At 34.1% G+C, this 27,301-nt stretch overlaps 1 protein-coding gene across 6 annotated transcripts in view; it reads right to left on the reverse strand.

Moving 5' to 3' along the window:
• Nucleotides 1–14,383: 14,383 nt before the first annotated feature.
• Nucleotides 14,384–27,301, reverse strand: part of POSTN (periostin) — a 45,192-nt gene continuing 32,274 nt past the window's right edge. Inside the window, exons 17-23 of one of the 6 annotated variants that reach the window (XM_066235940.1) lie at nucleotides 25,953–26,033; nucleotides 23,385–23,474; nucleotides 22,614–22,703; nucleotides 21,847–21,924; nucleotides 21,376–21,450; nucleotides 16,478–16,519; nucleotides 14,384–15,142 (exon numbers count right to left, since the gene is read on the reverse strand). In XM_066235940.1, the coding sequence (XP_066092037.1) occupies nucleotides 15,105–15,142; nucleotides 16,478–16,519; nucleotides 21,376–21,450; nucleotides 21,847–21,924; nucleotides 22,614–22,703; nucleotides 23,385–23,474; nucleotides 25,953–26,033 (494 nt within the window). In that variant the 3' untranslated portion in view covers nucleotides 14,384–15,104. The remainder of the gene's footprint in view (nucleotides 15,143–16,477; nucleotides 16,520–21,375; nucleotides 21,451–21,846; nucleotides 21,925–22,613; nucleotides 22,704–23,384; nucleotides 23,475–25,952; nucleotides 26,034–27,301) is intronic. The other 5 variants (XM_066235942.1, XM_066235941.1, XM_066235944.1 and 2 more) reach the window with 5 other exon arrangements.

Genomic DNA, 27,301 nt, shown 5'->3' on the forward strand with positions numbered 1-27,301 from the left:
AGTGTAGTTCATAGACTCTAACAGAATATAGCTCAGTGTTCCTTTTATGATGGCTTTTTCCTGTTCTAACACAGAGATTTGGTTATTTCTGTTTAAGTGGATGACTAGCCTGGAAAGATTACAGTTTAGTTTGGAAGCTCTTCTCTTTAAGAATCTGTGCTTGTCAGCTTCCCAAAGGGGTCAAGTCACAAACCAAATACCCATGAAACTGGGAACACATGTAAATGATATTTGTAAAGTTTCTCAGAGTTAATGAATATGAAATTTACAACAGCCTCTTAGCTGGGAAACTGGACTTCTGAAGGGATCTCAGTTTTAATCCAGTAATTATTTCTCCAGATTTCTCTCAATTCTTGTAAAAGCAGAGTATTTTCAAAACTGGAAGATAGCCCTATATTATTCAAAATCATGTTTCTCAAATATTTGAATTGATAAAGTACAACTAAAATAAATTATGCTAATTTTGAGAATGTTGATTGTTATGTATGATAAACATGAAAGTCAGTTAAGAGAAGATTTAAGCTATTTGTCAATAGCTAAACAAGTGTATTTTTTTTACATACTTCTTTAATAAAAATTTTGTATTAGCTTGAGTCAAAGAAGATAGCTTCTCCAGAATTTAGAAGCCTTTAAAAAGAATGAAGTAACTCTGTATATACTAATATGGAAGATCTTCAAAATATATTACAGTTTCAAAACATAAATATTTGCACAGGGATTAGGTTTACTATGCTACCTTTGAGGTATAGGATGAATAGAGAGATAGATGATAAATAGGTAAGTAGATAGATAGATAGATAGATAGATAGATAGACTCATATATGCATAGCATATATTTTTAAGACAACACAGAAAATTAGAAAGAATGGCTAAAGATAAGAAGAGGTTCTAGAATGTAGAAAACCTGTTTTATTAACTTCAGGGACATTTGTTGATCTTGTAGGAAAGCTAATGATTGGGCATAATCTTTACAGAAAGCTAGATGGGAGGCAGGAAGATAAATTAGCACTTTTAGTTGTCATGCTAAACAGAGGTGAAAGTTAAGACATTATCAAGAGCCAGTTCCTGACTCTGGGGCTTTTTAGTAGTCTAGAGAGTTAGTTTTAGCCTTCTAAAAAGGGATAATGAAATCTCCATCAGTTTTACCAGTTTATGAAGCCTCTCTGACTAGGGGGAGGAAGTCAGTCTGAATCTTCTATTTCAAGACATATGCCAGAGTTTGAAGCCACAACGGCAAGAGAATGGAAATATGGGGTGGAAATTTTTAATATTCATAGTTCTATGTTCTGTAGAATTTCAAGACTGGTGAGAGAGAAACCTGCCAGGTTTTTAATCTTAAACCAAGAAGACATGCTAGACCAACAGAGTTAATCCAGAAGTATTGATAGATAAAGTCAATCAAAATCATTAAAGAAGTTTGGAACAAGCTTATTCTCAGATTTAATTGATATGATCAGGAACTCAGATAATTTCTTAGCAGAGGAAAATGGAACTTGTCTAGTGGAAGATAACAACACCTGGAGTCTCACGTTCTGTTGCACATAGAGTTCTTATCCTGCAATCAAACATTAACTGCCACAAACCAGCACGGCTAGTAATTCCAGGTCCTGAGTGGGAACGGAGTAGAATTAAGAAAATAGGCTTAGAGTAAAAGTATGGGCTCAGGAGGGCTCTACAATGCTGATGGCCAGAACAGAGCATGCTCAACACCTGCTTCCTGCTTTATTTATAAGGCAAAGTGGGCCATTAGCAAATCAAAGAGATCTGTGATTGCATTTCCAAGGCAACCCAAGAACTCTACCAAGTGCAGAAGACCCCCATCTTTTGTGAAGTTAACATCTTAACTTCACAAAACAAAGGATAAAAGAAACTTGCCTCCAGTCTTTCTGGAGGACATGCAGGGGGGGGGGGGGGGGATAGGATGAATACAAACAATCCAGCACCATAGTAGAGTAATTTCACAGAACAAATGAGGTGGAGGGTTGCGCAGACTCTCAGGTTACTGCCGGTTCCCCATACCTCTTTCTCCCAAAAATCTAAACTGCAAAGACCCCATTGGCTTTCAGTCCCCAACAATTTATAACAATCAAAGAGTTACAAAAACATGACTATAAATGAAAATTGGAAAAACATCATAAAGGCATAATGAATCTAGAGTTTGTAATTAGCAATAGAGAGTTTTGAAATAAGTATGAGTAACATGTTCAAGAAAATAGAAAAAACTTCCCTAGCCTCCATGTTTCTTTCCTCGGGGCCAGGGAACCTTGCTGGGCGGGGTGTGTGCTCTGTACTCAATAAAGCCCTTTATTATTCAAAAAAAAAAAAAAAAAAGAAAAGAAAATAGAAAAAATTGTGGACAAAGTAGATGCAAGTATAAAATACTACCATAATATTGTCTATAGAATAGCCTGACCAGGCAGCATCAGACTGCGATGCAGAGGACTCAGGTTCAAAACCCCGAGGTCGCTGACTTGAGCGCGGGCTCATTTGGTTTGAGCAAAGCTCACCAGCTTGAATCTAAGGATGCTGTTTCGAACAAGGAGTCACTCGGTCTGCTGTAGCCCCCAGGTCAAGGCACATATGAGAAAGCAATCAATGAACAACTAAGGAGCTGCAACAAAGAATTGATGCTTCCCATCTCTCTCCCTTCCTGTCTGTCCCTATCTGTCCCTCTCTCTGATTCTCTCTCTGTCTCTGTCACAAAAAATAAATATGTATAGAATAAATCAAATCAATATTCTACAATGAAAAATATGTGATATCTAAAATTAGCAACCAATGTGATTGGGCACATTGGAAGACAAGGTAGGTAAAGCAAAAAAGAGACCAATACAACATATTTAATTAAAGTATGAAAACCAATAATGTAGCATTCCTTAATTGAATTCTTAGAAAAGAAAAAAAATACAGAAACAATATTAAAAAATAAATAGCCAAGAAATTTTTAAAAACTAATGAATGATAACAACACATATATTTAAAAATATTTGAGAATTCAGAGAAGGCTAAATTAAAAGATAGCCACAACTGTACTTAGGGTAATTAAATTGCTGAAAACCAGACAGAGAAAATCTGAAAAGCAGCCAGAAAAAAAAGGATTCATTACTATAAAAGAAACAAAAACTTTTAATTTCTCAACAGAAATGTTGGGAGCCAGAGAAATTATAATGACATATTTAATTGTTAAACAAAAATAATTACCAAGATATAATTCTATACCTTGTCAAATATCTTTCAAAAATGAAAGTGAAATGAAACATTTTCAAGAAAGGACTGAGAGACCATGTCAGCATCCAGCCTGAAACAAAAAAAAAAAGCTAAAGAAACAATTTTTTTCCCAGAAAAATATAAAGAAGTTAAAAGTATGAAATAGTAGGAGGGAAAAAAGAACAATAAGGGAGTAAATATGCTGATAAGTGAATCAATTATCAACAAAATAATTACTGGTATGCCTAAATTGTATATAGAATTAACATGCCTGACAATTATAATGTGAAAGGTCAAAGTACAGTTAAACAATTCTGAAATTTTCTAAGATATTAGCATTGTAGAAGAATTGGCAACTTTCTTTGTCAGTCTTTTGATTATTCTAAACTTCTCCCCACACCTTACCCAATGGCTTTTCTGTTTAAACATATGCCCCTAGAACAGGGGTCAGGAACCTGTGGCTCACGAGCCAGATGTGGCTCTTTTGATGGCTGCATCTGGCTCGCAGACAAATCTTTAATAAAAAAAATAATAACGTTAAAAATATAAAACATTCTCATGTATTACAATCCATTCATTTCCTACCGCTTATGTTCATGGTTGTGGGTGGCTGGAGCCAATCACAGCTGTCCTTCGGGACAACAAATTTTTATTGGATAATGCCTAATGTACACGGGTTGTTGTATGGCTCTCACAGAATTACATTTTAAAATATGTGGCATTCATGACTCTCTCAGCCAAAACGGTTCCCGACCCCTGCCCTAGATGAACCTGCTTTCTATTTATAAAGAATAGTCTGGCTTTTTTTTTATTATTATTTTAGTAGTTACTCACAATCAAATTATAAACCTTTACAAAAATATTCACTTGTCTTTAGAAATGAAATATGTTAGAGAAACATTCTTTCTACTCAAATAACTTGTGATGTTCCTTTGCTTTGTGAACTCTGAGCAAGTTCTGTTTCTTTACCCTTTGTTAAAGTCAGACATTCCCTAAGTCAGTGCTGGCTTTCTTTTCTTTTCTTTTTATTTTAGTGTGTGTGCATGTGCTCGTGTGTGTGTGTGTGTGTGTGTGTGTGTGTGTGTGTGTGTGTGAGAGAGAGAGAGAGAGAGAGAGAGAGAGAGACAGACAGAAGAAGGGAGAGAGATGAGAAGCATCAACTTACAGTTGCAGCACCTTAGCTGTTCATTGATTGTTTTCTCACATGTGCTTTGACTGGGGGGCTCTAGCTGAGCCAGTGATCCCTTGCTCAAGCCAGCAATGTTGGGCTTCAAGTCAGTGACCATGGGGTCATGTCTATGATCTCATGCACAAGCCAGATGAGCCTGCTCTCAAGCTGGCGATGACAAGGTTTTGAAAATAGGACCTCAGCATTTCAGGCCGATGCCCTATTCACTGTGCCACCACCTGGTAAGGCAGTGCTGGCTTTCTTGATGTCGTTTCTAGATTTTTAATTTTTGTTTGTTTTCTTTTTGCATATATGTTCTCGGGGTTTGGCTTGAGCAGGCCTCTGAGACTTGGGAGGGATTCGTATATACCTGGACAGATGGTATAAAGTGATGTTTAAGGTTGTGTTGACCCAAACAGAAGGTCTCAGATTGTAATGATTTTTTTTCTTTTTAAATGCTGGCTCATGAAACTTTGTGGATGTCTGAAAGTAATGTAGTTATTATTTATAGAGAACTAATCTTGGGTTAGTCCAGCTCTACTTGGATTTTGTTTTCTACTTCTCCAACTATGATGGTAAACCATCTGCTCCTAGGCATCCTCAGGTGGGGCGGGTGGGTCTAGTGATTTATTAGCCAGATGTTAATTGCTCAGCCTTTCCTGCCATTTGTTCAACCGTGTGTCTTAGTTTCTTCATTCCATTCGACAGGGAATTTTCCTAGATTCTTACTGAATGGCCTCAAATACTACATATTTACAACAAATATTTCAAAATATATATATGGCTAGAGGAAATTGTTTAGGAAAATTGTTTTCTGAACTTAATTTTAATAATTTTTATTTTCCAAATTTCTTCTGGTAATAATACAAATAAGTTTACATGTTTACTGCAAATTAAATTGTTGGAAGAAAAATTTATTTGTTGCTGTTTATGACGTAGTATAATCTAATTGTAGTGTGGCACTTGGCAATTCTGTATCTTAACTATGACCAAGATAACGGTTTCGAGGAGAATCAGAAGTTAGGTCTCTCAGTTTATTTCTCACTTACCCATGAGCCTGCCTGGTTCAGTAATAGGATGAAAATGGAGCATGTGATGTGGGAGTGAGATGAGATGCAGGAAGACGCAGATATCACCAGCTACAGCAGAAGGAAACAGGCAAATAAACTAGGTGGTGGAAAAGGATGTGGAAAAGGTCAGAGGGGGGTTCATCCAGACATGTCAGAAGTGGGAAGGCAGGAGGCAACATCAATTGGCTTTACTTTAAAAATCATAGCTCTAAAACTGCGTTGTCCAGGAAGCACCAAAACTTTTACTTTTTTTTTTGGTGTGGTACTTTTTTCTCTAGTAAGATGGCATGTCCTTCTAAAAGACAACTACGAAGCAAGAATACATCATGATGATAAGTAATTCTGAAAATGACAATCGGCTTTTGTAAGTTTGGGACCTATAAACTAACCAGCAGATAAAAGAATTAAGAACTAAAATATACTCTCTCTTTTCCCTTCCCCTTTCATGACAATCTGAATGTGAGAAACAAATTCTGACTTTATTTGCAGCAGGTAGATTGCTTTGTTATCTGTTGTTCATTTGAAGAGAACACAAGGTATGAATAGATATCTTCAATGGGGAAACAGGTAAAAAGTATAGCTATTTTGAAGGCCTAATCACTTTTAAAAATGTATACATAATACTGCGCCAAAGGATATTTTTGTTATTTTGCCATATTTTTAAAGGGATTAGAGCTTTTGAACATTAGAAAAAACATTGTAGTAAAACCAAAAATAATGCCACGTCAAAACTTGCAGTGATTAGTCAGATCATAAGGAATAGCAGTTTTCTTTTAAAAAATGCACAGCCTATGTTGAAGAAAATATGGTTATCATTAAATGTTCGTTTTACTTTCCTCCAATCGTCTTCTGGTTAAATAATGAATTTTAAGTTTTTGTTTGGTAAGTTTATTGCTAATGTGCCAGAATTTGACATCTGCAATTCTTAGTATATGTTACATTAAGAAAAACAAAATGCTCTTTTAATTAGGTATGATTTCAGACCCACAAACAAAACAATGAAGTAATTTTTTCCTCTGCTTCCCAGGAATGAATGTTTACTCAGATCAGTAGTTCTCATAGAGTTTGACATGTTGGAACTAATAAGGTTATATTGAGAACCTTATTAAATTTTAAATCCATTTTTCTGCCCTCAATACTCTCTCCAGTTTCCTTGCAGCTATTTTGTTGTATCCTATGTTAAAAACAATTGACAGGCATTATGCTATGGCCTGAGGCTACAAGGTTTATGAACTTTTGCTCTTGCTTTCAAGGACCTTCTGTTTTCTTCTAATTCTGACAAGAAAACCAATGACATGATACAGTAGGATTAGTGCTATGAATGGTAAAAAGTACTTTTTGCACTCCGAATACAGGGGTTCCTTGGATTAGGACAGTAGGACAGTCTCAACATGTGAAGTTTCAAGTTTGCGACACTCACTACCATAAAAACTTAAAATAATTGAGATACGAGTGTTTCAGCTTACGTCATTAGCTTCGTACTTACGGACTATGCTAGTGAACTAGTTTGGTTGCTCGTGGCAGAGGAATGTACAGTGCAGTGAACAGTACAGTAAATTTATGTTCCTTTCTTTTTTCTGTGGCTTAGTTGTGTTTTTATGTTCTAGATTATAATTTTACAGCTGTGTTAGGCTAGGTAAGTGACTTAGACTACAGTGTGTTTTGACTTACACCAAAATATGGGTTATGTCACTGTCGTCAGAATGAAACTGTGTCATAATCTAAGGACCCCCTGTAATCTAAAACAAGTTTAAAAAGCCCTGGCCAGTTGCTCAGTGGATAGAGCATCAGTCTGGTGTATGGACATTCTCCGTTCAATACCTGATCAGGGCACGTAGAAAAAGTGATCCCCACCTCTTCCTCTTACCCTCTCAAAACCAGTGGCTCAATTGGTTCGAGTGTAGCCCTAAGTGCTGAGTGTAGCCTTTAGTGCATCAGATTTAGGCACTAAAAATAGCTCAGTACTTGAGCATTGGCCCAAGAAGGGGTTGCTACGTGGATCGCAGTCAGGGCATATGCAGGAGTCTGCCTATCTTCTCTCCTCTCACCAAATAAATAAATAAATAAATAAATAAACAAACAAACAAACAAACCAACCAAGGTAAAAGAATAAGAAAAGGTTGCAGGAAGAGGTGACATTTGAGTTGAGAGTTGAAAGATAACTGGATATTAGCTACAAGGGGTTTTTATGCTTGAAGGTGTATATATTTATGGGTATGGCTTAATATTGGGATTGTAGAGAACATTCTAAGCAAATGTATATTCTAAGCACATGCAAAAGTGTGAAGGAGAGAGTCAGAATATGTTGAATATGTCATTGTAGTTTGGAGAAGTGGCACGTATGAATGAAGTGGAAGAAAACATTCTGGAGGTAAAGGTTGATGGGAATAACATAAGTAAGGAGTTCAGCCTTTATCCTGAAAGCTTATGAATGACTTGAAGCAAAGCTGAAAATACTGTATTTGGAATTTTGAAAGATGACTGATAACAGAAAAGCAGCAGTAGGGGCAGTAAGAGGTTAATGATGTAGTAAGTAATCTAAATGAGAAATTATGGCAGAAATAATTAACATCCCAAGAACACTAATGAAAAAAAGATTATGAACACAAAATGTTAAATCCGTATTTACCTCAACTGGATGTAAAGGAATTTAATGAGTTATTTTAGGTACTTTTTAAAAATTTTATTTAGACAATTAATTTTAACGGGGTTACATTGATCAATCAGAGTTCATATTTAGAGAAAACATCTCCAGGTTATTTTGACACTTGATTATGTTGTATACTCATCACCCAAAGTCAAATTGTCCTCTGTCACCTTTTATTTGGTTTTCTTTATGCCTTTCTGCTCCCCCACCCCCTCCTTCTCTTCCCTTTCTGTCCCCCTGGTAACCACCACACTTTTGTCCATGCCCATGAGTCTCAATTTTGTGTCCCACCTATGTATGGAATCATACAGTTCTTAGTTTTTTTCTGATTTACTTATTTCACTCAATATAATATCAAGGTCCATCCATGTTGCCGTAAATGATCCTATGTCATCATTTCTTATGGCTGAGTAGTATTCCATTGTATATATGCATCACATTTTCTTTATCCAATCATCCATTGAAGGTCTTTTTGGTTGTTTCCATGTCTTGGCCACTGTGAACAATGCTGCAATGAACATGGGGCTGCATGTATCTTTACGTACCAATGATTTTGAGTTTTGGGGGTATATGCCCAGTAGAGGGATTGCTGGATTGTATGGTAGTTCTATTCTTAATTTTTTGAGGAACCACCATACTTTCTTCCATAATGGTTGTACTACTTTACATTCCCACCAGCAGTGAATGAGGGTTCCTTTTTCTCCACAGCCTTTTCAACACTTGTTATTTTAGGTACATTTTTAAAGCTATTCAGCTCCCAGAAATTTTTCATTGCCAGGTGTGATACAAAGCATCATGCTTCATACACTTACCATTTATTGACTCTTCTTTACTAAATCATTTCAATAATGATGATGATGATAATAATAATAATAATAAAAACTTTTTCTTTAAGAAATCACTTCCCTTGATTTTTCAACCCTCTCTAATACTCTCTAATTTTTTGTTCCCTCCAAAGACAAATTTGTCAAAAACAAATGGTGTATTTCTGATGTCTTTATTCTCTTACTTTTGATCTTCTCATCAATCTACTCTTTGGCTTCTGCTCCAATACTGACCTTGCCAGGATCCACAATGACATTGCTATTGTAATACTGAGTGAGCACACCTTCCATTCTCTTTCTAATTGTCCTACCATTGCTCAACATACAAGAATTCACTCTGTTCCTTCTGAGATACCTGTTCCCTTGGAACTGTACTCATAGTTTCTCTCCTATCTCTCTTGCCGCTGTCTCAATCTTCTTTCCTAACTCCTCCTCTTCCAACTAGTTCTCTAGTTAATAATATTCTTCAGGATGCACATAACTTTTTCTTTACCTTCACTTGTCTCTAATCCATTTTATAATTTCAAAAGACATCATCGTGGCAATACATCCATAATTAATATCTACTCTAATTAGAATATCTTCTCTAGAATCTAGATTCCTGTGTCCAAAAATTTATTTGATAGATCCACTTGTATCTTTATAGAGAACAAGAGTTATTGAGCCAGAAACTGTGTTTTTGATTTATTTATTTTTCCCAAACCACCGAAGTTTCTTACCCAGATTGCTTTAGTAACTTTTTTGACTGGTCTCATTTTTCTTTTACAGTGGACAGCGTGTCAAATGTTGCTAAGTCTACTTCATTCACAGACATCTTCAAAGAGTTTTGTACCTACTTCCTGTTTTTATAAAAAAACCTTAGTTGCTGGCTTCATAAATAAAAATATAACACCTGTCCTTACCTTTTTCTTTGTAAGTTGAAAAAAAAATTCTCTACCTGTACTTAATTCTGCTTTCATAAACATCACCATATATTCATTCACACTTGGATGGATTATACATATGCATACTAGAGAATAACATTAAATAACTAAAAATTAATTTTCACAACTTTTTTTTATTTTAATAGTGATGCATCATAGTTTTTAGAATTTTATAACACAAAGATAATTTTATGACTAATGACTAATAACTTTTAAGGTACTATTTTTCTCATGTTTGAAAATAGAATGCTCTTATGTAACCTTTTGTAACCCATAACGGAGTAAAGCGAAGAGATGGTCACCTTAGGACCCATCTTGCTATGTGAATAAATCTAGATAAACACAGATGCTCACAGACAGTTCTAAGCTCTGGTGGCTGGAGGATGAGATTCTGAGTGTGGCTCCCAGGAAAGAAGCTTGGTGGTGTTGGTGTCACTCTTGCTACTCCTGGTGCCACTGCCTCTCTGAAGGTTGCTGCAAAATAAATGCTGAATATTAGTTTCACTTTTTGCTTTCTTTGTAAAAGTGAAAAACTGTTTCAGATTTCAGTTAGTTAAACAGATCTCTCCTAAAAGTGAAGTGGCATAAAATGAACTTCTTAAAAGCAGAGGATTTCCAAAAGTATTTTTCTTTAGCATACATGTATTATTTAAATAGATCCATGCTGTATATTTTTTTAGAAATGTGTTGTATAAATATTACTCTATTGTTCTTCTGACCATTTTTTAATTAATTAAATATTTCTTAGGTATGACAACAAAAGCACAATTCATAAAAGGAAAAATTAGGTTAATTTGACTTTGGTATCTTGAAAAACACTGCTAAGAGAATAGAAAGATAAGTCACACACTAGGAGAATATATATCTTATTTAGCTGATAAACAACTTGAATCCATAATATATAAGGAATCTCAAAACTCAATAATAATAATTTTAAAACCAACCCAATTAAAATTTGGCAAAATACTTTAACAGACACTTTACAAAGAAAATTATAAATGTGAAATAAGTACATGTAATTAATAAATGCAACTTAAATGTCACAATGAGATTACTACACATTTACTAGAATAGCAAAAATGAAAAAGATTGACTATGTCAAGTGTTGGTGACAGGAATTGGAACTCTCATATACTTCTCTTGGAAATGCAAAATAGAACTCCTTTGTAACATGATTTTACAGTTTCTAGAATTTTAATTATACATCGGCCATTGCACTCCTACTTATTAATCCAAAAGTAAGCAAATCAGATAGAGCCATGCATCCTATGTGATTTAATTTATGTAATAGTGTAGAAATTGTTATCTGTAGTAATAGAAAGTAGATCAGTGGGTGCTGGGAGACTTGTGGTATCAGCAGAAATCTCTATAAAGCAATATTTCTCAAAGTTAGGGCTGTGGACTTTGTGCATCATGATAAATTAAGGGGGCACATTTAAAAATGCAGACTTAGTTCATTTTTCTCAAACTTACTACACTAGTTATACAGAGGAAAAAGAGCTGAGATCAGGTAGTACAGAGTCAGCAGAAGTGAAAATAAATGTGTTGCTACATCTAAGTTTATACTTTTGGGTAATGAAAGTGAGTTAAGTGGATAGCTTGGTGTTTTGTTTGTTTGTTTTTGTTTTTAATTCAGTGAGCAGAGGGGAGGCAGAAACAGACTCCCAGATGAGCCCTGACTGGAATCCACCCAGCAAGCCCACTAAGGGGCAATGTTCTGGGGCATTGCTCCGTTGTTCAGCAACTGAGCTCTTCTTAGTGCCTGAGGCAGAAGCCATGGAGCCATCTTCAGTGCCCAGGGTCAACTAACTCCAATTGATCCATGGCTGTGGGAGGAGAAGAGAAAGAGAAAGAGAGAGAAGTGAGAGGAGGAGGGGTGGAGAAGCAGATGGGCACTTCTCTTGTGTGCCATGACCAGGAATTGAACCTGGTACATCCACATGCAGGGCTGACACTCTACCACAGAGCCAACTGGCCAGGGCTCGATGACCTGATTTGAAAAAACAGAGAAAAACAAAAGAGAAAGTTATATAAACTCATTGAGCCTCATTTTTTTTTATATACAAATAGAGATATTTCTTATAGAAATTCTTCAGAATTTTTATGATTAAATATTGTGTGAAAAATCACATAATTTTAAATTCTTATTCTGCGGTTTTAAATTATTCTGTTATAATATAATTTAAATATTATTCTTTGTATTATTAATTTATTTCTATTTTTTTAAGTGAGAAAAGGGGAGATAGTGAGACAGACTCTGCAAGCACCTCAACCAGGATTCACCTGGCAACCCTTGTCTTAGGCCCATGCTCAAATCACCTGAGCTATTTTTAGCACCTGAGGCTGAGCTTAGATCAGTGAGCTATCCTCAGTCTCCAGGGTGATACTGGAACCAATCAAACCACTGGCTGTGGGAGGGGAAGAGGGAGAGAAAGGAGAGGGGGAGGGGGAGGAGAAAAGCAGATGATCACTTCTCCTGTGTGACCTGACCAGGAATTGAACCCAGGACATCCATTAAGATGGCAGATGCTCTATCCATCTGTCCACTGAGCCAACTGACCAGGGCCTATTTCTATTTTGTTAATAATTTCTCTTAAGATTGACTAGGCAGTGGCACAGTGGATAGAGCATTGGTCTGGGGCATGGAAGACCCAGGTTCAAAACCCCGAAGTCACTGGCTTGAGTGCAGGCTCATCTGGCTTGAGCACAGGCTCACCAGCTTGAGCACAAGGTTGCTGACTTGAGCATGGGATCATAAATGTGACCCCATGGTCACTGGCTTGAGCTCAAATATCACTGGCTTGAAGCTCAAAGTCACTGGTTTGAGCAAGGGGCCACTCAGTCTGCCATAGCCCCCAGATCAAGGCACATATGAGAAAGTAATCAAAGAACAACTAAGGTGCTGCAACAAAGAATTGATGCTTCTCATCTCTTTCCCTTCTTGTCTGTCCTTATTATCCCTCTCTCTGTCTCTGTCAATTTTTTTTACAGAGACAGAGAGAGAGAGAGAGAGAGAGAGAGTCAGAGAGAGGGATAGATAAGGACAGACAGGAACAGAGAGAGATGAGAAGCATTAATCATCAGTTTTTCATTGTGTCACCTTAGTTGTTCATTGATTGCTTTCTCATATGTGCCTTGACTGTGGGCCCTCAGCAGACTGAGTAACCCCTTGCTCAAGCTGGCGACCTTGGGGTCTCGAACCTGGGTCCTCTGCATCCCAGTCCAACGCTCTATACCCTGTGCCACCTCCTGGTCAGGCAAAAAAATTTTTTTTTCTCTTAAATTTTTTTTCTTTAAATATATTTACAGAGAGATGTGCTTGATATTGTATGTGTATGAGCCAATATTGATTTCTTTCTTCTCTTATGGCTAAAAAAAAAAAAAAAAAAAAAGCCTTTAAGTGAGAAGTCTTTAAAAAGACTTCAACCTCTCAACTTCATTCCTATTGTCCTGGAACACCTAACTTGTCATCAAATAAAAACCCTAAAGGGGCTAAATGAATAAATATATTTACCATTTGTCAATTCAATTAACTTGTTAGCTTCTAGGGGATCATAACCAACATGCTGTCTGTTTTGTTGATAGCCATCTGTGTTGATGATAGTTTAGTCTTTTCTACCATTACCACCTTATTATATCCACCTCCTCTGAATCATTTTGAAAAGATCATGAACACAACCCATCCAGTTGAGATTGAAATCCCAAGATTCTCTACCTGAGTACTGAGTTGGTACAACATTTTTTTTTCCCAGAAGGGACTCTAAATACTAGGCATTAAATTTCACCACTGTCCCAAAATAGAAAGCATTCTGGAAAAGCAAGGCTATCAAATATTTCTTCACTAAGCAGTACTCTCATTATTTTATATCTTCCTTCCTCACCTCAGTTGCTCCTCAGATGAAGAACAAATACTTTCAGCTACCAAAGAAAAAAAAGTTTTACAGGTCCTTTTTGTGAACTTTGGAACCAAGCCTCTGATACAAGCTGGATAAGTATGATCAAGACTGGAATCTTCAGTTTGTCCTTTCTTAGTTTTATCATCTCCTAGTGACTGACTTCTAATGCATGGCATAATTTTCTTACACAATCACCAGTCAGTGTCTTATCAGTAAGAATTCTATTTCTTAAATGCTCTTATATCAACTAGTCCAAGCAAGGACTTTATGATTTTCAGCAAATATTTTTCTTCCCTTCCTTTGCCATGCAATGCACTCTAATATTACTTCAGTCTCAGTTTAGAGCATCTCTGTGGCTCCTCCTATGACTAGCCCAATCATAGGAATAATTAATTCATGTATTTGTGCTTGTATAGTGCTGATTAAAAGTCATGGTGCATTGTAAATTACTAATGATTAGTTTGTATCCACTAAGGATAGTAATTGTCTAGTTCATCTTTTAATCCTCACAACTTAATACAGTTCTGGAGTTATATTAGGTACTCAGTTCATGTTTAATAACTGATTTATTATATAATTGATTTATTGTATAATGATTCTTTTTAACACCATAGTTTTAAAAATTCAAGAAATACCACATTTATTCAACATCCTTTAATGAGTATTTGTTTAAAAAAAAGAGGTATAACATCCTGTTTCCATGTACAAACCACTTATTAACTTAAACCTTCAGTTTTCTGAATTACACAATTTGAAGTAATTATCTGTATACCTGAAAATAGTTTTATTTAAATGTTTGAGATAAAAGTATGTACTGCAATAAGCATATGACAAACATTTCAAGAGTACAAAATCAGTTGTAGAAATAACATAATTTACTTGTAAACCCACATTGCATTAGAAATGTGAAAAACATCTTGATGTAAAGTTTTTTTTTTAATACTGAGCACCTTTTTCCATAGCTTAGCTTTCTGTGGAGAAGTAACTGCACGCATTTTGTCTGCCCACTAAATCTATTCAAGGCTCAGCCTTCTGAGTGGGATAACAGCTCACCACTCTGAATTTAAATTGTAATGAATCCATTGATGAGGATTTTCTTTGATGAATCCCAACATTGGCCAGAACTTTTAATGTCAAGATGTAAAAGCCTGTAAGGTGTTCTAATTCCCTTAGTTCCCTCCCCAGAGGAGGCTAAACCCACAACTTCCCTCATGTACTCAATTCAAAAAAATTAAATTTGCCTCAGAATTGTTCAGTGATTGCTTTTTTTGCGGTGATATTTCATTTCTTGAAGTCAAAATGGCTCTCATAATTTTCTTTTAAGGTCAGGGTTTAGGGTTGTATAAACTCTGTTGTCTGGTCTTGATTTTCACTGAGAGCGACCTTCCCTCGATCTTCTTCTAGATCCTGATTTAGAAGAAGGGAGAATAGATTGTAAATATGACAAAACATTAGAGTTAAAAATATTATTTTATGCATAATTAAATCTATAAAAGACCATATTCCTTACTTAATAAACTTAGATTATGTCTTCCTAATAATATCCTTCATTTATCATGATGAAATCAAGGTTATCCTTTGTTTAAAGATATGTGAAAATGATCACTTAAAGCGATAATTTTAGTTCTTTAGAAAGTTTAAATGAATTCGGACATGTAGCAGAAATCTCTGGTAAATTATTTAATTGAAAATTACTTGTCCAATTGGTTATTTAGTTTCAAATGTCTATGTTGGGTTAGCTTAAAATCAGATAGATTCATATTGCATTCATAAGACTCGCAACTTCTTTAGATTCCTTGTATGCAATTATTTTAGAAATTCAAATTTTGTAATTTATTCTAAGTTCCACAAGGAGAATTTTTTATTTCTAAATGTATTATAATGTAAAGTAACGTAGTGGAATATTAGAACATGGATATTAACACAGTTATGAAGAATATTATAGTGTATGGGTGGTATGTCCAAATATATTATCTACACATTACATCAAACTTTTGTACATTGCTATATTAATAATTTCCTGTACATGTACAGTGTTTATGCTTCAAACTGTAGCCTCATGATAATATTTTAGAAAATTCAGGTCCTCCTGTACTTACTTTGGCTTGGCTGTGATATTCAAGAATTTCTTTTTATATTAACTATACTTGAGTCTTCCTCAAGAATTCAATCTATCTAGCACTTTAGATAACTATAATTTCTTTTCCCTTAGTATTTGTTATTCTTAGAATATTGTTTTACTAATAGTACAGAACATTATTTTTTTCTTGTCATCAAAATACTTTGCCCTCATATTGGCTAACTTTTCTTCCTGACAGACAACAAAGTACTATAAACTATATTATAGCACTCTTAACATGACAACATACAGTAATTCCCCATGTATAAGACACTCCCATATATGCATCTTAATTTGGGGGCCCGGATTTTGAAAAATATATATATTACATAAAGTTATTGAACTCAAGTTTTATTCATCATAAAATTCATACAATTCCTCATCACTGTCAAAACTCCCATCTATTAGCTCGTCCTCATCTGTATCTGATGACAAATCACTGTCTTCAACAATGAGCACAAGAACAAGTGTGAAAAAGTGGGAAATGCAAGTAAAAAAATCTACAACCACTGTATAAGATGCACCCAGTTTTACAACCCAAATTATTGAAAAAGGTTGCATCTTACACATGGAGAAATACACTATGTGCCACATATGCACATTCCTGTAATCAACACATTTACCTTGAACTCTTTTGTTGGCTTGTATCTTTCTCACGGGTGTGTCTAAAATTAAAAAGTTGTGGTTAGGAAAACTTTGAAATTATGGCTGACATCAGACTGGAGGCCACAGGAAGCAAAAAAAGTAAAAAGTTTTAAGTAAACGGCACTTAAAGTTGCAGATATTTTTTTGAAGCAGTGAATCTGACAAGCATGAGGCTTTTGCATTGGCAACAGACAGAATAGAATCTTGTTTTCCATATATATCACAATGAACGTCACTACTGCAGAGCATAGTGTTTCATCATGGCATTTGGGCCCCCATATAATGTGCCACTTTTGCACAGAGTAAATAGCTTGCATGAATTTTTCACCCTTTTTGCAAAAGCATGACTTTATGATTGAAGGAATGTTTCACATTATATAGAGTTTAGTAGAAGTATCTTCTCAGAGGTATCCACTCATTCCTATTAGTGATGCTATCAGACTCCTGTCTTTGTGAATTATCATTGTAAATGAATTCATGATTACCTTATAGTGCATGAGGACAACAAAATAACATTGGCCTAATAACTCTAGAAACATACTAATAAACAATTCAGAAAATGTATGGCAACATATTCCCAGATTTAATTCCAATCCCACAAAACCATTTAAAAAATTAACTAGTTAAAAATAATAAAAAACTTGCACTTTAAAAAATTTCAAGTGTCTATAACTATGCAGTTTTGGGCTGCTAAAGTTGAAAAATATTTCCAAATTTCCTTTTCTTTTAACTTATCATAGAATCTACTTGGGAGGCCTAAAGTCTGTTGTTGGAAATGTGAACTCAAAGAAGTTTCTACAGCAACTTTACCTTTCTGCTTACTTTTATTTGTTCTAGAAATTTGACTTCTTGATTTCTATAAATCATCTATATTAGACAATTAAATCAAATTATTATATCTTTTTTCAAATCTTTGATATTCCATAAAAGGTAAGGCATAAACTGTCACCAACAGTAACTTTGGCTGTATGAAACCAAATAAAAAATAAACACTTTAAATTTCTTAAGAATTCTGTTTCTGCCTGACCTGTGGTGGCGCAGTGGATAAAGCGTCGACCTGGAAATGCTGAGGTCGCCAGTTCAAAACCCTGGACTTGCCTGGTCAAGGCACATATGGGAGTTGATGCTTCCTGCTCTTCCCCCCCCTTCTCTCTCTGTCTCTCTCTCCTCTCTCTCCCTCTCTGTCTCTGTCTCTCCCTCTCTTTCTCTCCTCTCTAAAAATAAATAAATAAAATAAATAAATTAAAAAATTAAGAATTCTATTTCTTTGCAGCAGATTTTCAACATGTCTTTCTCCCTCCATATATAAGATATATAGGATTTAACATCATATTAGTGCTATAATAAAATACTGAACTGAGGAAAACCTCATTAGATTGGATACTGGTGTGAAGTTTATACAAAATAAAAAGGTATGAATTATAGAATATGCTCCAATTGATATATTTTCCTTAACTTCTGACTCATTTGGTAACAAAATATAGCTTATAAAATATTGTCAAGAAAAGATGGATCCAACCCTTAATTGGTGAATAAGACCATTGTTATAGGGACTTGCTAAATTCCAAATAAGTTATTGTATAATTTAAATCAAGACAAGTACTTACAATGTTAATTTTCAAAACTAGCACTTACACTTCGATTTTCTTTCATACACTTGACATTTAATTGACAATCATCCAATTCATTAATTTGTTAATTTATTACTATTTTGCTATGCTAATATCAAATGTTCATTGTGCAACAAACTTCTTTAGAAGAAAGTGTAAATAACATGCACAAAATCAGAGTTCCTTCCAGTGGCTCTCTGCTATTTCAGAATGAACTAGAGTTGTATCAGGACATGTTTAAAGAAGCAAACTGTGCGATGATAAAGCAAATCATACAAATGATGCCAACAAATGCCCCTTTCCACCCTATGTTTCATGAAACATGCAAAGTGTATCATCTTAACTATTTGCAGGTTTTTTACATTGTCATGTGACTATTACTTTGGAAATTTAAAATAGGGTGTAAAATGTTACTATATTAACCAGGTTAATGTTAATTAACCAAAATAGTGATAATAGCTAACATTACTGAGAGCTTATATGTGCCAAGTATTGTTCCAATCACTTTTCATATATTATCTCATTTAGATACAGGTAACATTACTGGCCCTACTTTTCAGAAGAAGGAACCAAGGTAAAAAAGAATCAATTTACTTAAGTTAGCTTGTGTTAGAACCCAGATTGGGAGTCAGATCTACAACCTAATCCCTATTCTCCAAAAAGGTCATAAATCTTTGTGTGTGTGTGTGTGTGTGTGTGTGTGTGTGTGTGTGTGTGTGTTTTTCTGAAGCTGGAAATGGGGAGGCAGTCAGACAGACTCCCGCATGCGCCCGACCGAAATCCACCCGGCATGCCCACCAGGGGGCGATGCTCCGCCCATCTGGGGTGTTGCTTTATTGCAACCAGAGCCATTCTAGTGCCTGAGGCAGAGGCCATAGAGCCATCCTCAGTGCCCGGGCCAACTTTGCTCCAATGGAGCTTTGGCTGTGGGAGGGGAAGAGAGAGACAGAGAGGAAGGAGAGGGGGAGGGGTGGAGAAGCAGATGGGTGCTTCTCCTGTGTGCCCTGGCCAGAATTGAACCCAGGACTCCTGCACGCCAGGCCGACGCTCTACCACTGAGCCAACTGGCCAGGGCAAAGGTCATAAATCTTTATGAGTTATAGAGGAAGAATTGCCAAGACTTTCCATGACCTTTTGGGTTCCTTTCTTACTTTAGGAGTTTCTTTCCTACTTACTTTAGGAGTTTGGGTAAATGCAGTTCGACCTAAGAATGAAAATCTTTAGATATTTTGAGAAAACATTTTTTACTTAAGGGTTCTAAAGTATTTTAGTGACATTTTCAATATTAGTACCAAAAGGACCATTTACTTATGACTTAAATGATTGAGGAATATACTCAATTCATCAAAATTATTAGAGGTACCACAATATAACAACTCAGATATAAAACTATTAGCTTAGAGATAAGGACCATGGTTTGGTTATAGATCAATTATTTATATACCCTCAAAGGAAAAAAACGCCAATCTTACATGACATAATTTTTATTCACACCACTTAAAGACTAGCCATGAGGATACTGTGACTCAAGGATGACCCAATGATTTTACAGGAATGGAAAAAAACCCTGACATGCCCAACCAATGTCAGTATAGTCACTATACTGCTTATACTGCTAAGAAGAAAAACTTTAGAAATATTTTGATAAAAATTTATGGTGTGGCACTGTGGGAACTGATGCTTTTATAGTTGTGCAAAGAAACCGTATACTAGAACTAAAGAAATTAACCTCTGAGATGAACAGAAACAGAAATTAAGGAAGAATCTATTAACTAAACATAGAATATAATATTCTTAACTTGTAGCAGGTTTATCTGTTTCTCTGGGCTAAGCTATTCTTAAGCATTTGGTTCACTGTTTATCATGGACTTGTTGATGGAAGTTCATTAAAAAGAATAAAACATACTTACCTGAATTTTAAGCTTAAATAAATTAAAGCAATATATATAAGTACAGCTACTAAATGATTCATTCCCTATAAAGCACCACCATTTTTACAAAGCTGCTTAGTGTGGCAAGGACTAAAAAAAAAGAATTCAACTTAATCTTCATGATGTCTTCACCTCTTTTCTCAAATTCATATTTTTTAGCAGATTATTATGCATTTGGAGGTAGATGAGTGAATTATGTATTAGATCGTACAGAAATCTTTGGTTCCATGAGAGCTTTCACTGTGTCACAAGTTTCCTACAGTCTGAAAAGACATCTTGAATATTTCAGATATAATTGATTTAATAAAAATTATTTACTCTTACTATTGCTGAACAGTTCTAACACAAGAGATTTTATAAAAAAAATAAACAATGATTACACATGTCCCAAGATAATTTATATGTTCTTGAACAGAGTGATACAATTTTTAAGAATTTAAACAGAAAAACCATTTGGGACATACTTTGGATAAATACCAAACTTCAGTTGTGTTTTTCTCAATTCATAATATATTTAAAGGAGAATATCTTATTTTTCTATAAAATTTATATAGAACTTGTTCCTCTAAAACAATCTATCATCCAAATAACTTTGTTGTATATAAAATGAATGAGAAATTGATTTATTGGATACTTGGATAAGTATTATCCAAATTATATGTATAACATTTACTGTTTCTTCAAATAATTGCCTTTTAGCATTTGCATAACATTTTGAATTCTTTTTTTCTCTTTTGCCTTTAAAAGTTGGTTATTTTAATGCCATAGACAGAAAACATTCCATACTTTAGAGTTTAAGATTAATTTCATATGCAAAATAATTTACATTCCCAGGTGTAGATCACTCGAACTGTTAGAAGAAACGGATACCCATTCCCAAGAATATAGCTTTAGAAAAGAAAATTACTAAATGCACTTTTTTTTCAATATCTATAAGCTTAAAGATTCCATAAAACATGCCTTTTATTATTGTTGTGGGGGCAGTGAATACATTTTTTTAAAATCTAAAAGTATTTCAATTTGGGTTTGTTTAAATAACTACCAGTTTTAAAAGTATACCCCTTTCACATACTTAAAATATTCTTATAATTATGTGTATAAAACAAAAAAAATATTCAGTGCTCCCCAAGTTTTATAATACACTTTTTAAAGACTGCTTAAAATAGTAATCATTTTTTATAAATATTTTAAACTATCATCGAGCAAACCACTCTGTTAAGACAACACGTGATGCCATCTGTAAAAGAAAATGTGAGCAGTCAGTCTTTAAAAAGTTAAAGAACTCAGTCACCAGACAGACCTGTTAACGGGTTAGTTGTTTCCCCTTTTACTAACCTCCCTGAAGCAGTCTTTTAATTTCTTCATCTCCAAATAAATGACCATCACCACCTTCAATGAATTTGGTGACCTCTGAGAGGATACATGTTTATAGCAGAAATTGGTTTATGTAACAAAAAGAGAGGACACTTGATGTGATGTATACTATATATATATAGATATTAGGCATCTGCCCAACAATGCATTCCAGACCAACACTTGGTTCTTTCTCAGTTTTCAGTGCTGTCTTTGATAAACCAATTTTCTTATAAAGCTGTGAACAATATATAACAAGTATATAACATAACAATTAATATCACTATCATTAAAGTTTCATTCTATATGCTTGGATTTTTTCCTTATGTTGGTATGGAACTTAAACAAAGAAATAACATAGAATAGAAAACATATACAAGGCCTCAAAGATGATTTAGACTTTGATACAGAGAGCTCAGATAAAGTTATGTTTTTATTCTTTAGAATGCTGACCTTCTTGCAACAATTTCTTCAGAGTTTCTTCAGTTTCTCCACTACTAGTAGTAATCCTAGTATATTTTATTTCAGGACCTAAAGGAATGACAATAAAAAAAGGTTTAAAATAGGGGTAAACAAACTTCCTCTGTAAAGTGTCAAAGAGTATGCATTTGAGACTTTGTAGGTGATAAGACCTGTGTTACAACTATTTAACTTTGTCACTGAAGTGTGAAAACAGCCATAGACATTATGTAAATGAATGGAAACCCTGCATTTCAATAAAACTTTATTACATAACTAGGTGACATGGGTCATAGTTACTGGTTGCTGGTTTACACAAATACTTATAAAATGGGTTCAGAATTTTAGGCTAATTTATTGGTTGAAAGAATTATACAGAAGTGTACTGAAATTATTGATCAATTGTTTTATACAAATGCATATATTTTGGTATGTTGATGTGCAGACCTTAAGATTAATGGAAAATCAAATGAAGGAATTATTTTGATTCTAGAACATAACAGTGTATTATATATGTATAATACACATAGTAAAAACAAATGTTTATAGATTTGTCTACAAATTTTCAATACAGAATGAAATATAAATTATATATTCATAATAATATTATATCTGCCAAAAATAAATAAATAAAGGTACTTCAGTAACCACCATAAACATGACTTAGTTTCTTGGATAATTCTAATAGAGATATTTTAGGATAAACTAAAGTTTGACCTATATAATCCAGGCATAGCATCATATACACAAATAAAGATTACCTGTAATGATTCGTTCTTCCCTTGTCTCTTTTTCAGTTATTTCCACAGGAACTCCATCAATGATTTTGGTGTATTTTTTAATAATAGGTTCTGAAAGTCAGGGAAGAAAAATACATTAGATTTGTCCCCTCATAGTGTGTAAATAGGTATAAGCTAGATATTTTAATGGGTAAATGTATTTCTCAAAACAATACCATTTAGAACTTAATTATACCATAATCATTTTGGGGGCACATCTCAAATTCAGACTGACAGAGGTCTAAAAGCTAGGAATTGCGTCCTGAATCTCGGGTGAAGTCGAAGTCCAGCTGGCACGCTAGCTCTCCATTTCCTGTTTCTCCCGACTGTGGAGTGAGTATTTAGTGAGACTCCAGGAGATTCTACATCATCAAAATAAGAACCCTGCCATAATCCTAACCATGGTTTATCAGTCAAGCTAATACATGCCCATTTTTTCTTCTAAGTCCAATATGTCTTTTTGTTGACATGATTATTGGTTTTATATTTCATAATCATTACTGCATATGCAGAAGTAGTACCAGTTTTGTTAGACCTGGTGGCTTAACATTTAAATGGATTCCAACTAGGTACATTAAAGGTAAACTCTATTTTATTTGACAGGCTAATAAGAACCCATAACTAAGAGAAGTATTGCCATGATTTATATAAAACAAAATACAAGAGAAAGCATCAGATGTTCAATATATTTAAATATACTTCAAAATAATCCCAGGAATCCCAACCAGGCACTAGGAAACATATATAACGCACCTCCATGGATTACTTGGGTTACTGTTTCACCTTCTTTAATCAGTCTGAATTCAGGTTCCCCTTCAATTTTTACCTTTGTTATTGTGGGTCCTGAGACATTGTTTTAGGAGACAAACGATCATGTTAAAGCAGTCCTTTACATTTACCGGAACAGGATACTTATTTTGGCATTTGGTGTCACTCAAACATGGCAGTTGTTTCAGGCTTTATGAATTCAGTTTTAAACATTTCCCATTTTCTTCAAATTAGGCAATATTGATGAGAAAAAATGACTCAGTCTATTGGTGTTCTACTAAAATTACTTTCATTTGCATTAGGATTTAAATTGATATGGAAATCTATTCATTCACTCATAGTTGTAAAATATGATCATACAAAATGCATGTGACTATTCTTTGTCAATCATACAGTATGTACGAATTTGAATTGCTCTAATAATAACTAGTATATATCTTTTTATTATACTGAAATTATCTATTACTTCTTCCTTATTAAAATTTTAATTTAATTTTCATTATTCAGTATCTCACACTTTTTAATCTAATGGGCATAAGCTTGAACTCTGAAAAACCTCCAATTTTATGCCTAATTTTAAGATACCAAATTTCAGGTTTATGGGAAAATTAATTTGAATATTTACCTTCTACATGCAAATGATGCAATAATTTACTAATAATCCTTCAAAAGCAAAAGTTAAATGTGTTGCATTTGACTTACAAAATGATTTTGCTACCATAGAAAATCATTTTGAATGTTAGAAAGCTAACTACTACATTAGTTAATCAAGACTATTTCATAGAGGAGAAAGAAAATTAAGTTCAGTACATTTAACTAATTCTGTAACACCATCCAACAGTTGAAGATCACTATATTTGCATATCTTTGAGAGGATTTATTTGCTTGCCCAGAAATTGTCATTTACCCAGAATTAGATTGTCTAGAACAATTTAAAATAATGAACACAAAAGTACAGTTCTTTCAAACATTTTACACCATGGGGTTAAGAGATATTAAGTATCAAAACATAAGGCCGGATTTTTTTTTTAATTTTTAGTTTTATTTTATCTATTCATTTTAGAGAGGAGAGAGAAAGGAAGAGAGAGAGAGAGACAGAGAGGGAGAGAGAGAAGGTGGGGAGGAGCTGGAAGCATCAACTCCCATATGTGCCTTGACCAGGCAAGCCCAGGGTTTCGAACCAGCGACCTCAGCATTTCCAGGTCGACGCTTTATCCACTGCGCCACCACAGGTCAGGCCAAGGCCGGATTTTTAATGTGTAGATATTTGAAAAGGAAAGTACACTTAGGGAGTTTAAGGTCAGGAAATGAGTTAATATATGATCAAAATAGAATTTCTTTAAAAGAACCTAAACTGATATTTCAAAAATACTCTCTATAGTTAAGTTCTATAAAGGCAAGGTTTTTACTAAAAATTTTTTTTTTTCATATTTACTCCCAGAATCTAGGGAAGTTATCAGCACAAGAAATCCTCAATAAGTATGTGCTGAGTTGAATTTCAGTTGATTTATTTTTAATACTAAAATTTGATTAAATATCCTTTTTTTAAAAAAAATCTCAAAATTGTGTCTTGGAGTCTAATTTATTTAGTGAGAATTTAAGAATCATCAATAAATCTGCAAATTACCAACAATGAGAAGGAAATAACAGTAGCATTTCAAAGCTGGACAATTACATAAGCAACTGCTAAGGTCAATATTTGTCAGGTCAACACATTAAGATGTTTAGATGTGGAAATAAAAATTCTTAAAGTCTGATTCTTAGTAATAATTAAAATACATAAAATGAAGGTGGTTTCAAAGATGTTGAAGTTAACTAACATAGACAGTAGGGGTGGAAAGAAAAGTGAATGTGTAATGTTCTAGTCTGAAACATCAGGAGAGATGTTTAACTCACTATATATATATATACATATATATATATGGTCTATAAGAATATGTATGTTCTCATATATATATAAGTTCAAGTGTGAAATTAAGGTTTCTAAGGTTTGACTCACTCCAGAGCTATTTATTCCCTCTTCTGTTTCTGGTTGTCTAATTTCAAAATAGATCATGCATCATTGTAATTTTCAATGCTTCATCACTGTATAGATTCTGTGCTCTCTTAAATTGTTGGATGAAAAATGCCTGCACTTTTTGGAAGAGCTTCTTGTAATAGTATAAATGAGATCTATGTGGGGAAATAAAGCTACAAAAAGAGATATACTCTCTGAAGGAGTCTAACTGCATTCAAACTGCTCAGGATCCATTTGTTTAGTGATTCTCTGGGTACCCATGCTAATGTAATAGACAATTAGGTTCCTTTGAAATGACCGTGCTGTCATAGTTCAGAACAAGCAAATGTACTGAACACATTAGGGGTGCACTATCTACTCTGCTAAATAATTTGCATTCCATAGCTTCTTCAATAACATAAGCATGCCATTGGTATAGAAATATTTAGCATGTTAGTTTCAAAAAAAGAATGTAGATATATTCATAGAAATCAGTATATTATATGGATTCTTTTCACAATACTGTAAAAGGAACCATGTATAACATTGATTGTTACCTTCAGTTTTGATAATAGGCTGAAGACTGCCTTCAATCACTTTAATTTTTGGTTCCACAACTTTGGTTATAATTTTAGTTGCTGAAAGTATAGAAAGTGGAGCATAAATGATGTTTACATAAAAACAACCTGAACAAAGTTGTTCTCCCCTTTTTTTTTGTCGTTTTGGTTACTGAGGTACAGTAATATGTTCAGGCAGTAGATATAGAAAATATCACGACACATTATCTAGTAGTATCTTCTTATGTCCAGATGGTGAACTCTGAAGTCCAGTGGCTTGGATTTGTTCCATTGAAATATAGACTTACTAAGTGAGGAATTCTATCTAGAAATCTATAGTTTTGAACTGCACCACTAAAGCTCTTTACCTTCTTTTGTACTTCTTGAAAATATTGGCTGCATAGCAACAGAAGACAAACATGATTAATTTCATGCAATTCATAATATCTCAAATTGCATTGCTGAATTCTTTCTCAATTGAAAACATTAAAATAAAAATACTCAAAATATGTTCATGCATTTTTTAACAGTAATCTAGAGAGGAAAATATAAAAAATAGTTAAGTATACTTAAAAATAAATCCCAGCCAGCCAGAGATGAGCTTTATGCAACAAACATAATCTGACCAGTATTTAAGTTACAGGCTAAATTGTCTTTAATTTTTAGCCTTACCATCATCTTTTTTTTTTTAATGTTAAGGTATATGTTTTAAATGTATGTCATCCACCCAAAGATAATAATATACAAAATTTATTTAAGATAGCAGCCAACTCTTTGGTTGGCTTTTGGTTGTATACATTAACTGGAAATGAGCCTCTGGAGCCACATAGAGCTAGTGGCCTTTTGTCACTTCTAATGAGAATCCTTAAAATTGTGGGATCCCTTAGATAACAAGCTGCACTAAAGCTACCTGTGCAATCATCATAGATTGTACTGTTAACACAGTTTGGGTTTCTGTCACATTCTCACATCAGGATTCTGAGATGTTTAGTTATATCAGCTTTTGAATTAAGATTGGTTTTAAGCCTTCATTGTGACCATGTTTCAGTCATATCAAATCTTAGATATTGAGATCTCAAATTTTAAAGCTCTAAAATATATCAAATCTGTGTGTACAATTATGGATTTCATAGGTGGTCTTACCATAGAGAACCCTCTTCATAAAGGGCAAATGCACTGTTACTATCAATATGGTTAGTCACTTTTATCTTAAATTTTTACCTCATGTTAAGGAATATGAAATGTAGGATGTTTAATTGGTTTTTAGTCATTGCAATCATGCTTTTCTAGAGACTCAAATAGTTTTGACAGGTCACCGACTGAGGATTAAATACTAATTTTATTCCTCT

This window comes from Saccopteryx bilineata, chromosome 6, assembly GCF_036850765.1.
Source record: "Saccopteryx bilineata isolate mSacBil1 chromosome 6, mSacBil1_pri_phased_curated, whole genome shotgun sequence".
In the NCBI taxonomy this organism is placed as follows: Eukaryota; Metazoa; Chordata; class Mammalia; order Chiroptera; family Emballonuridae; genus Saccopteryx; species Saccopteryx bilineata.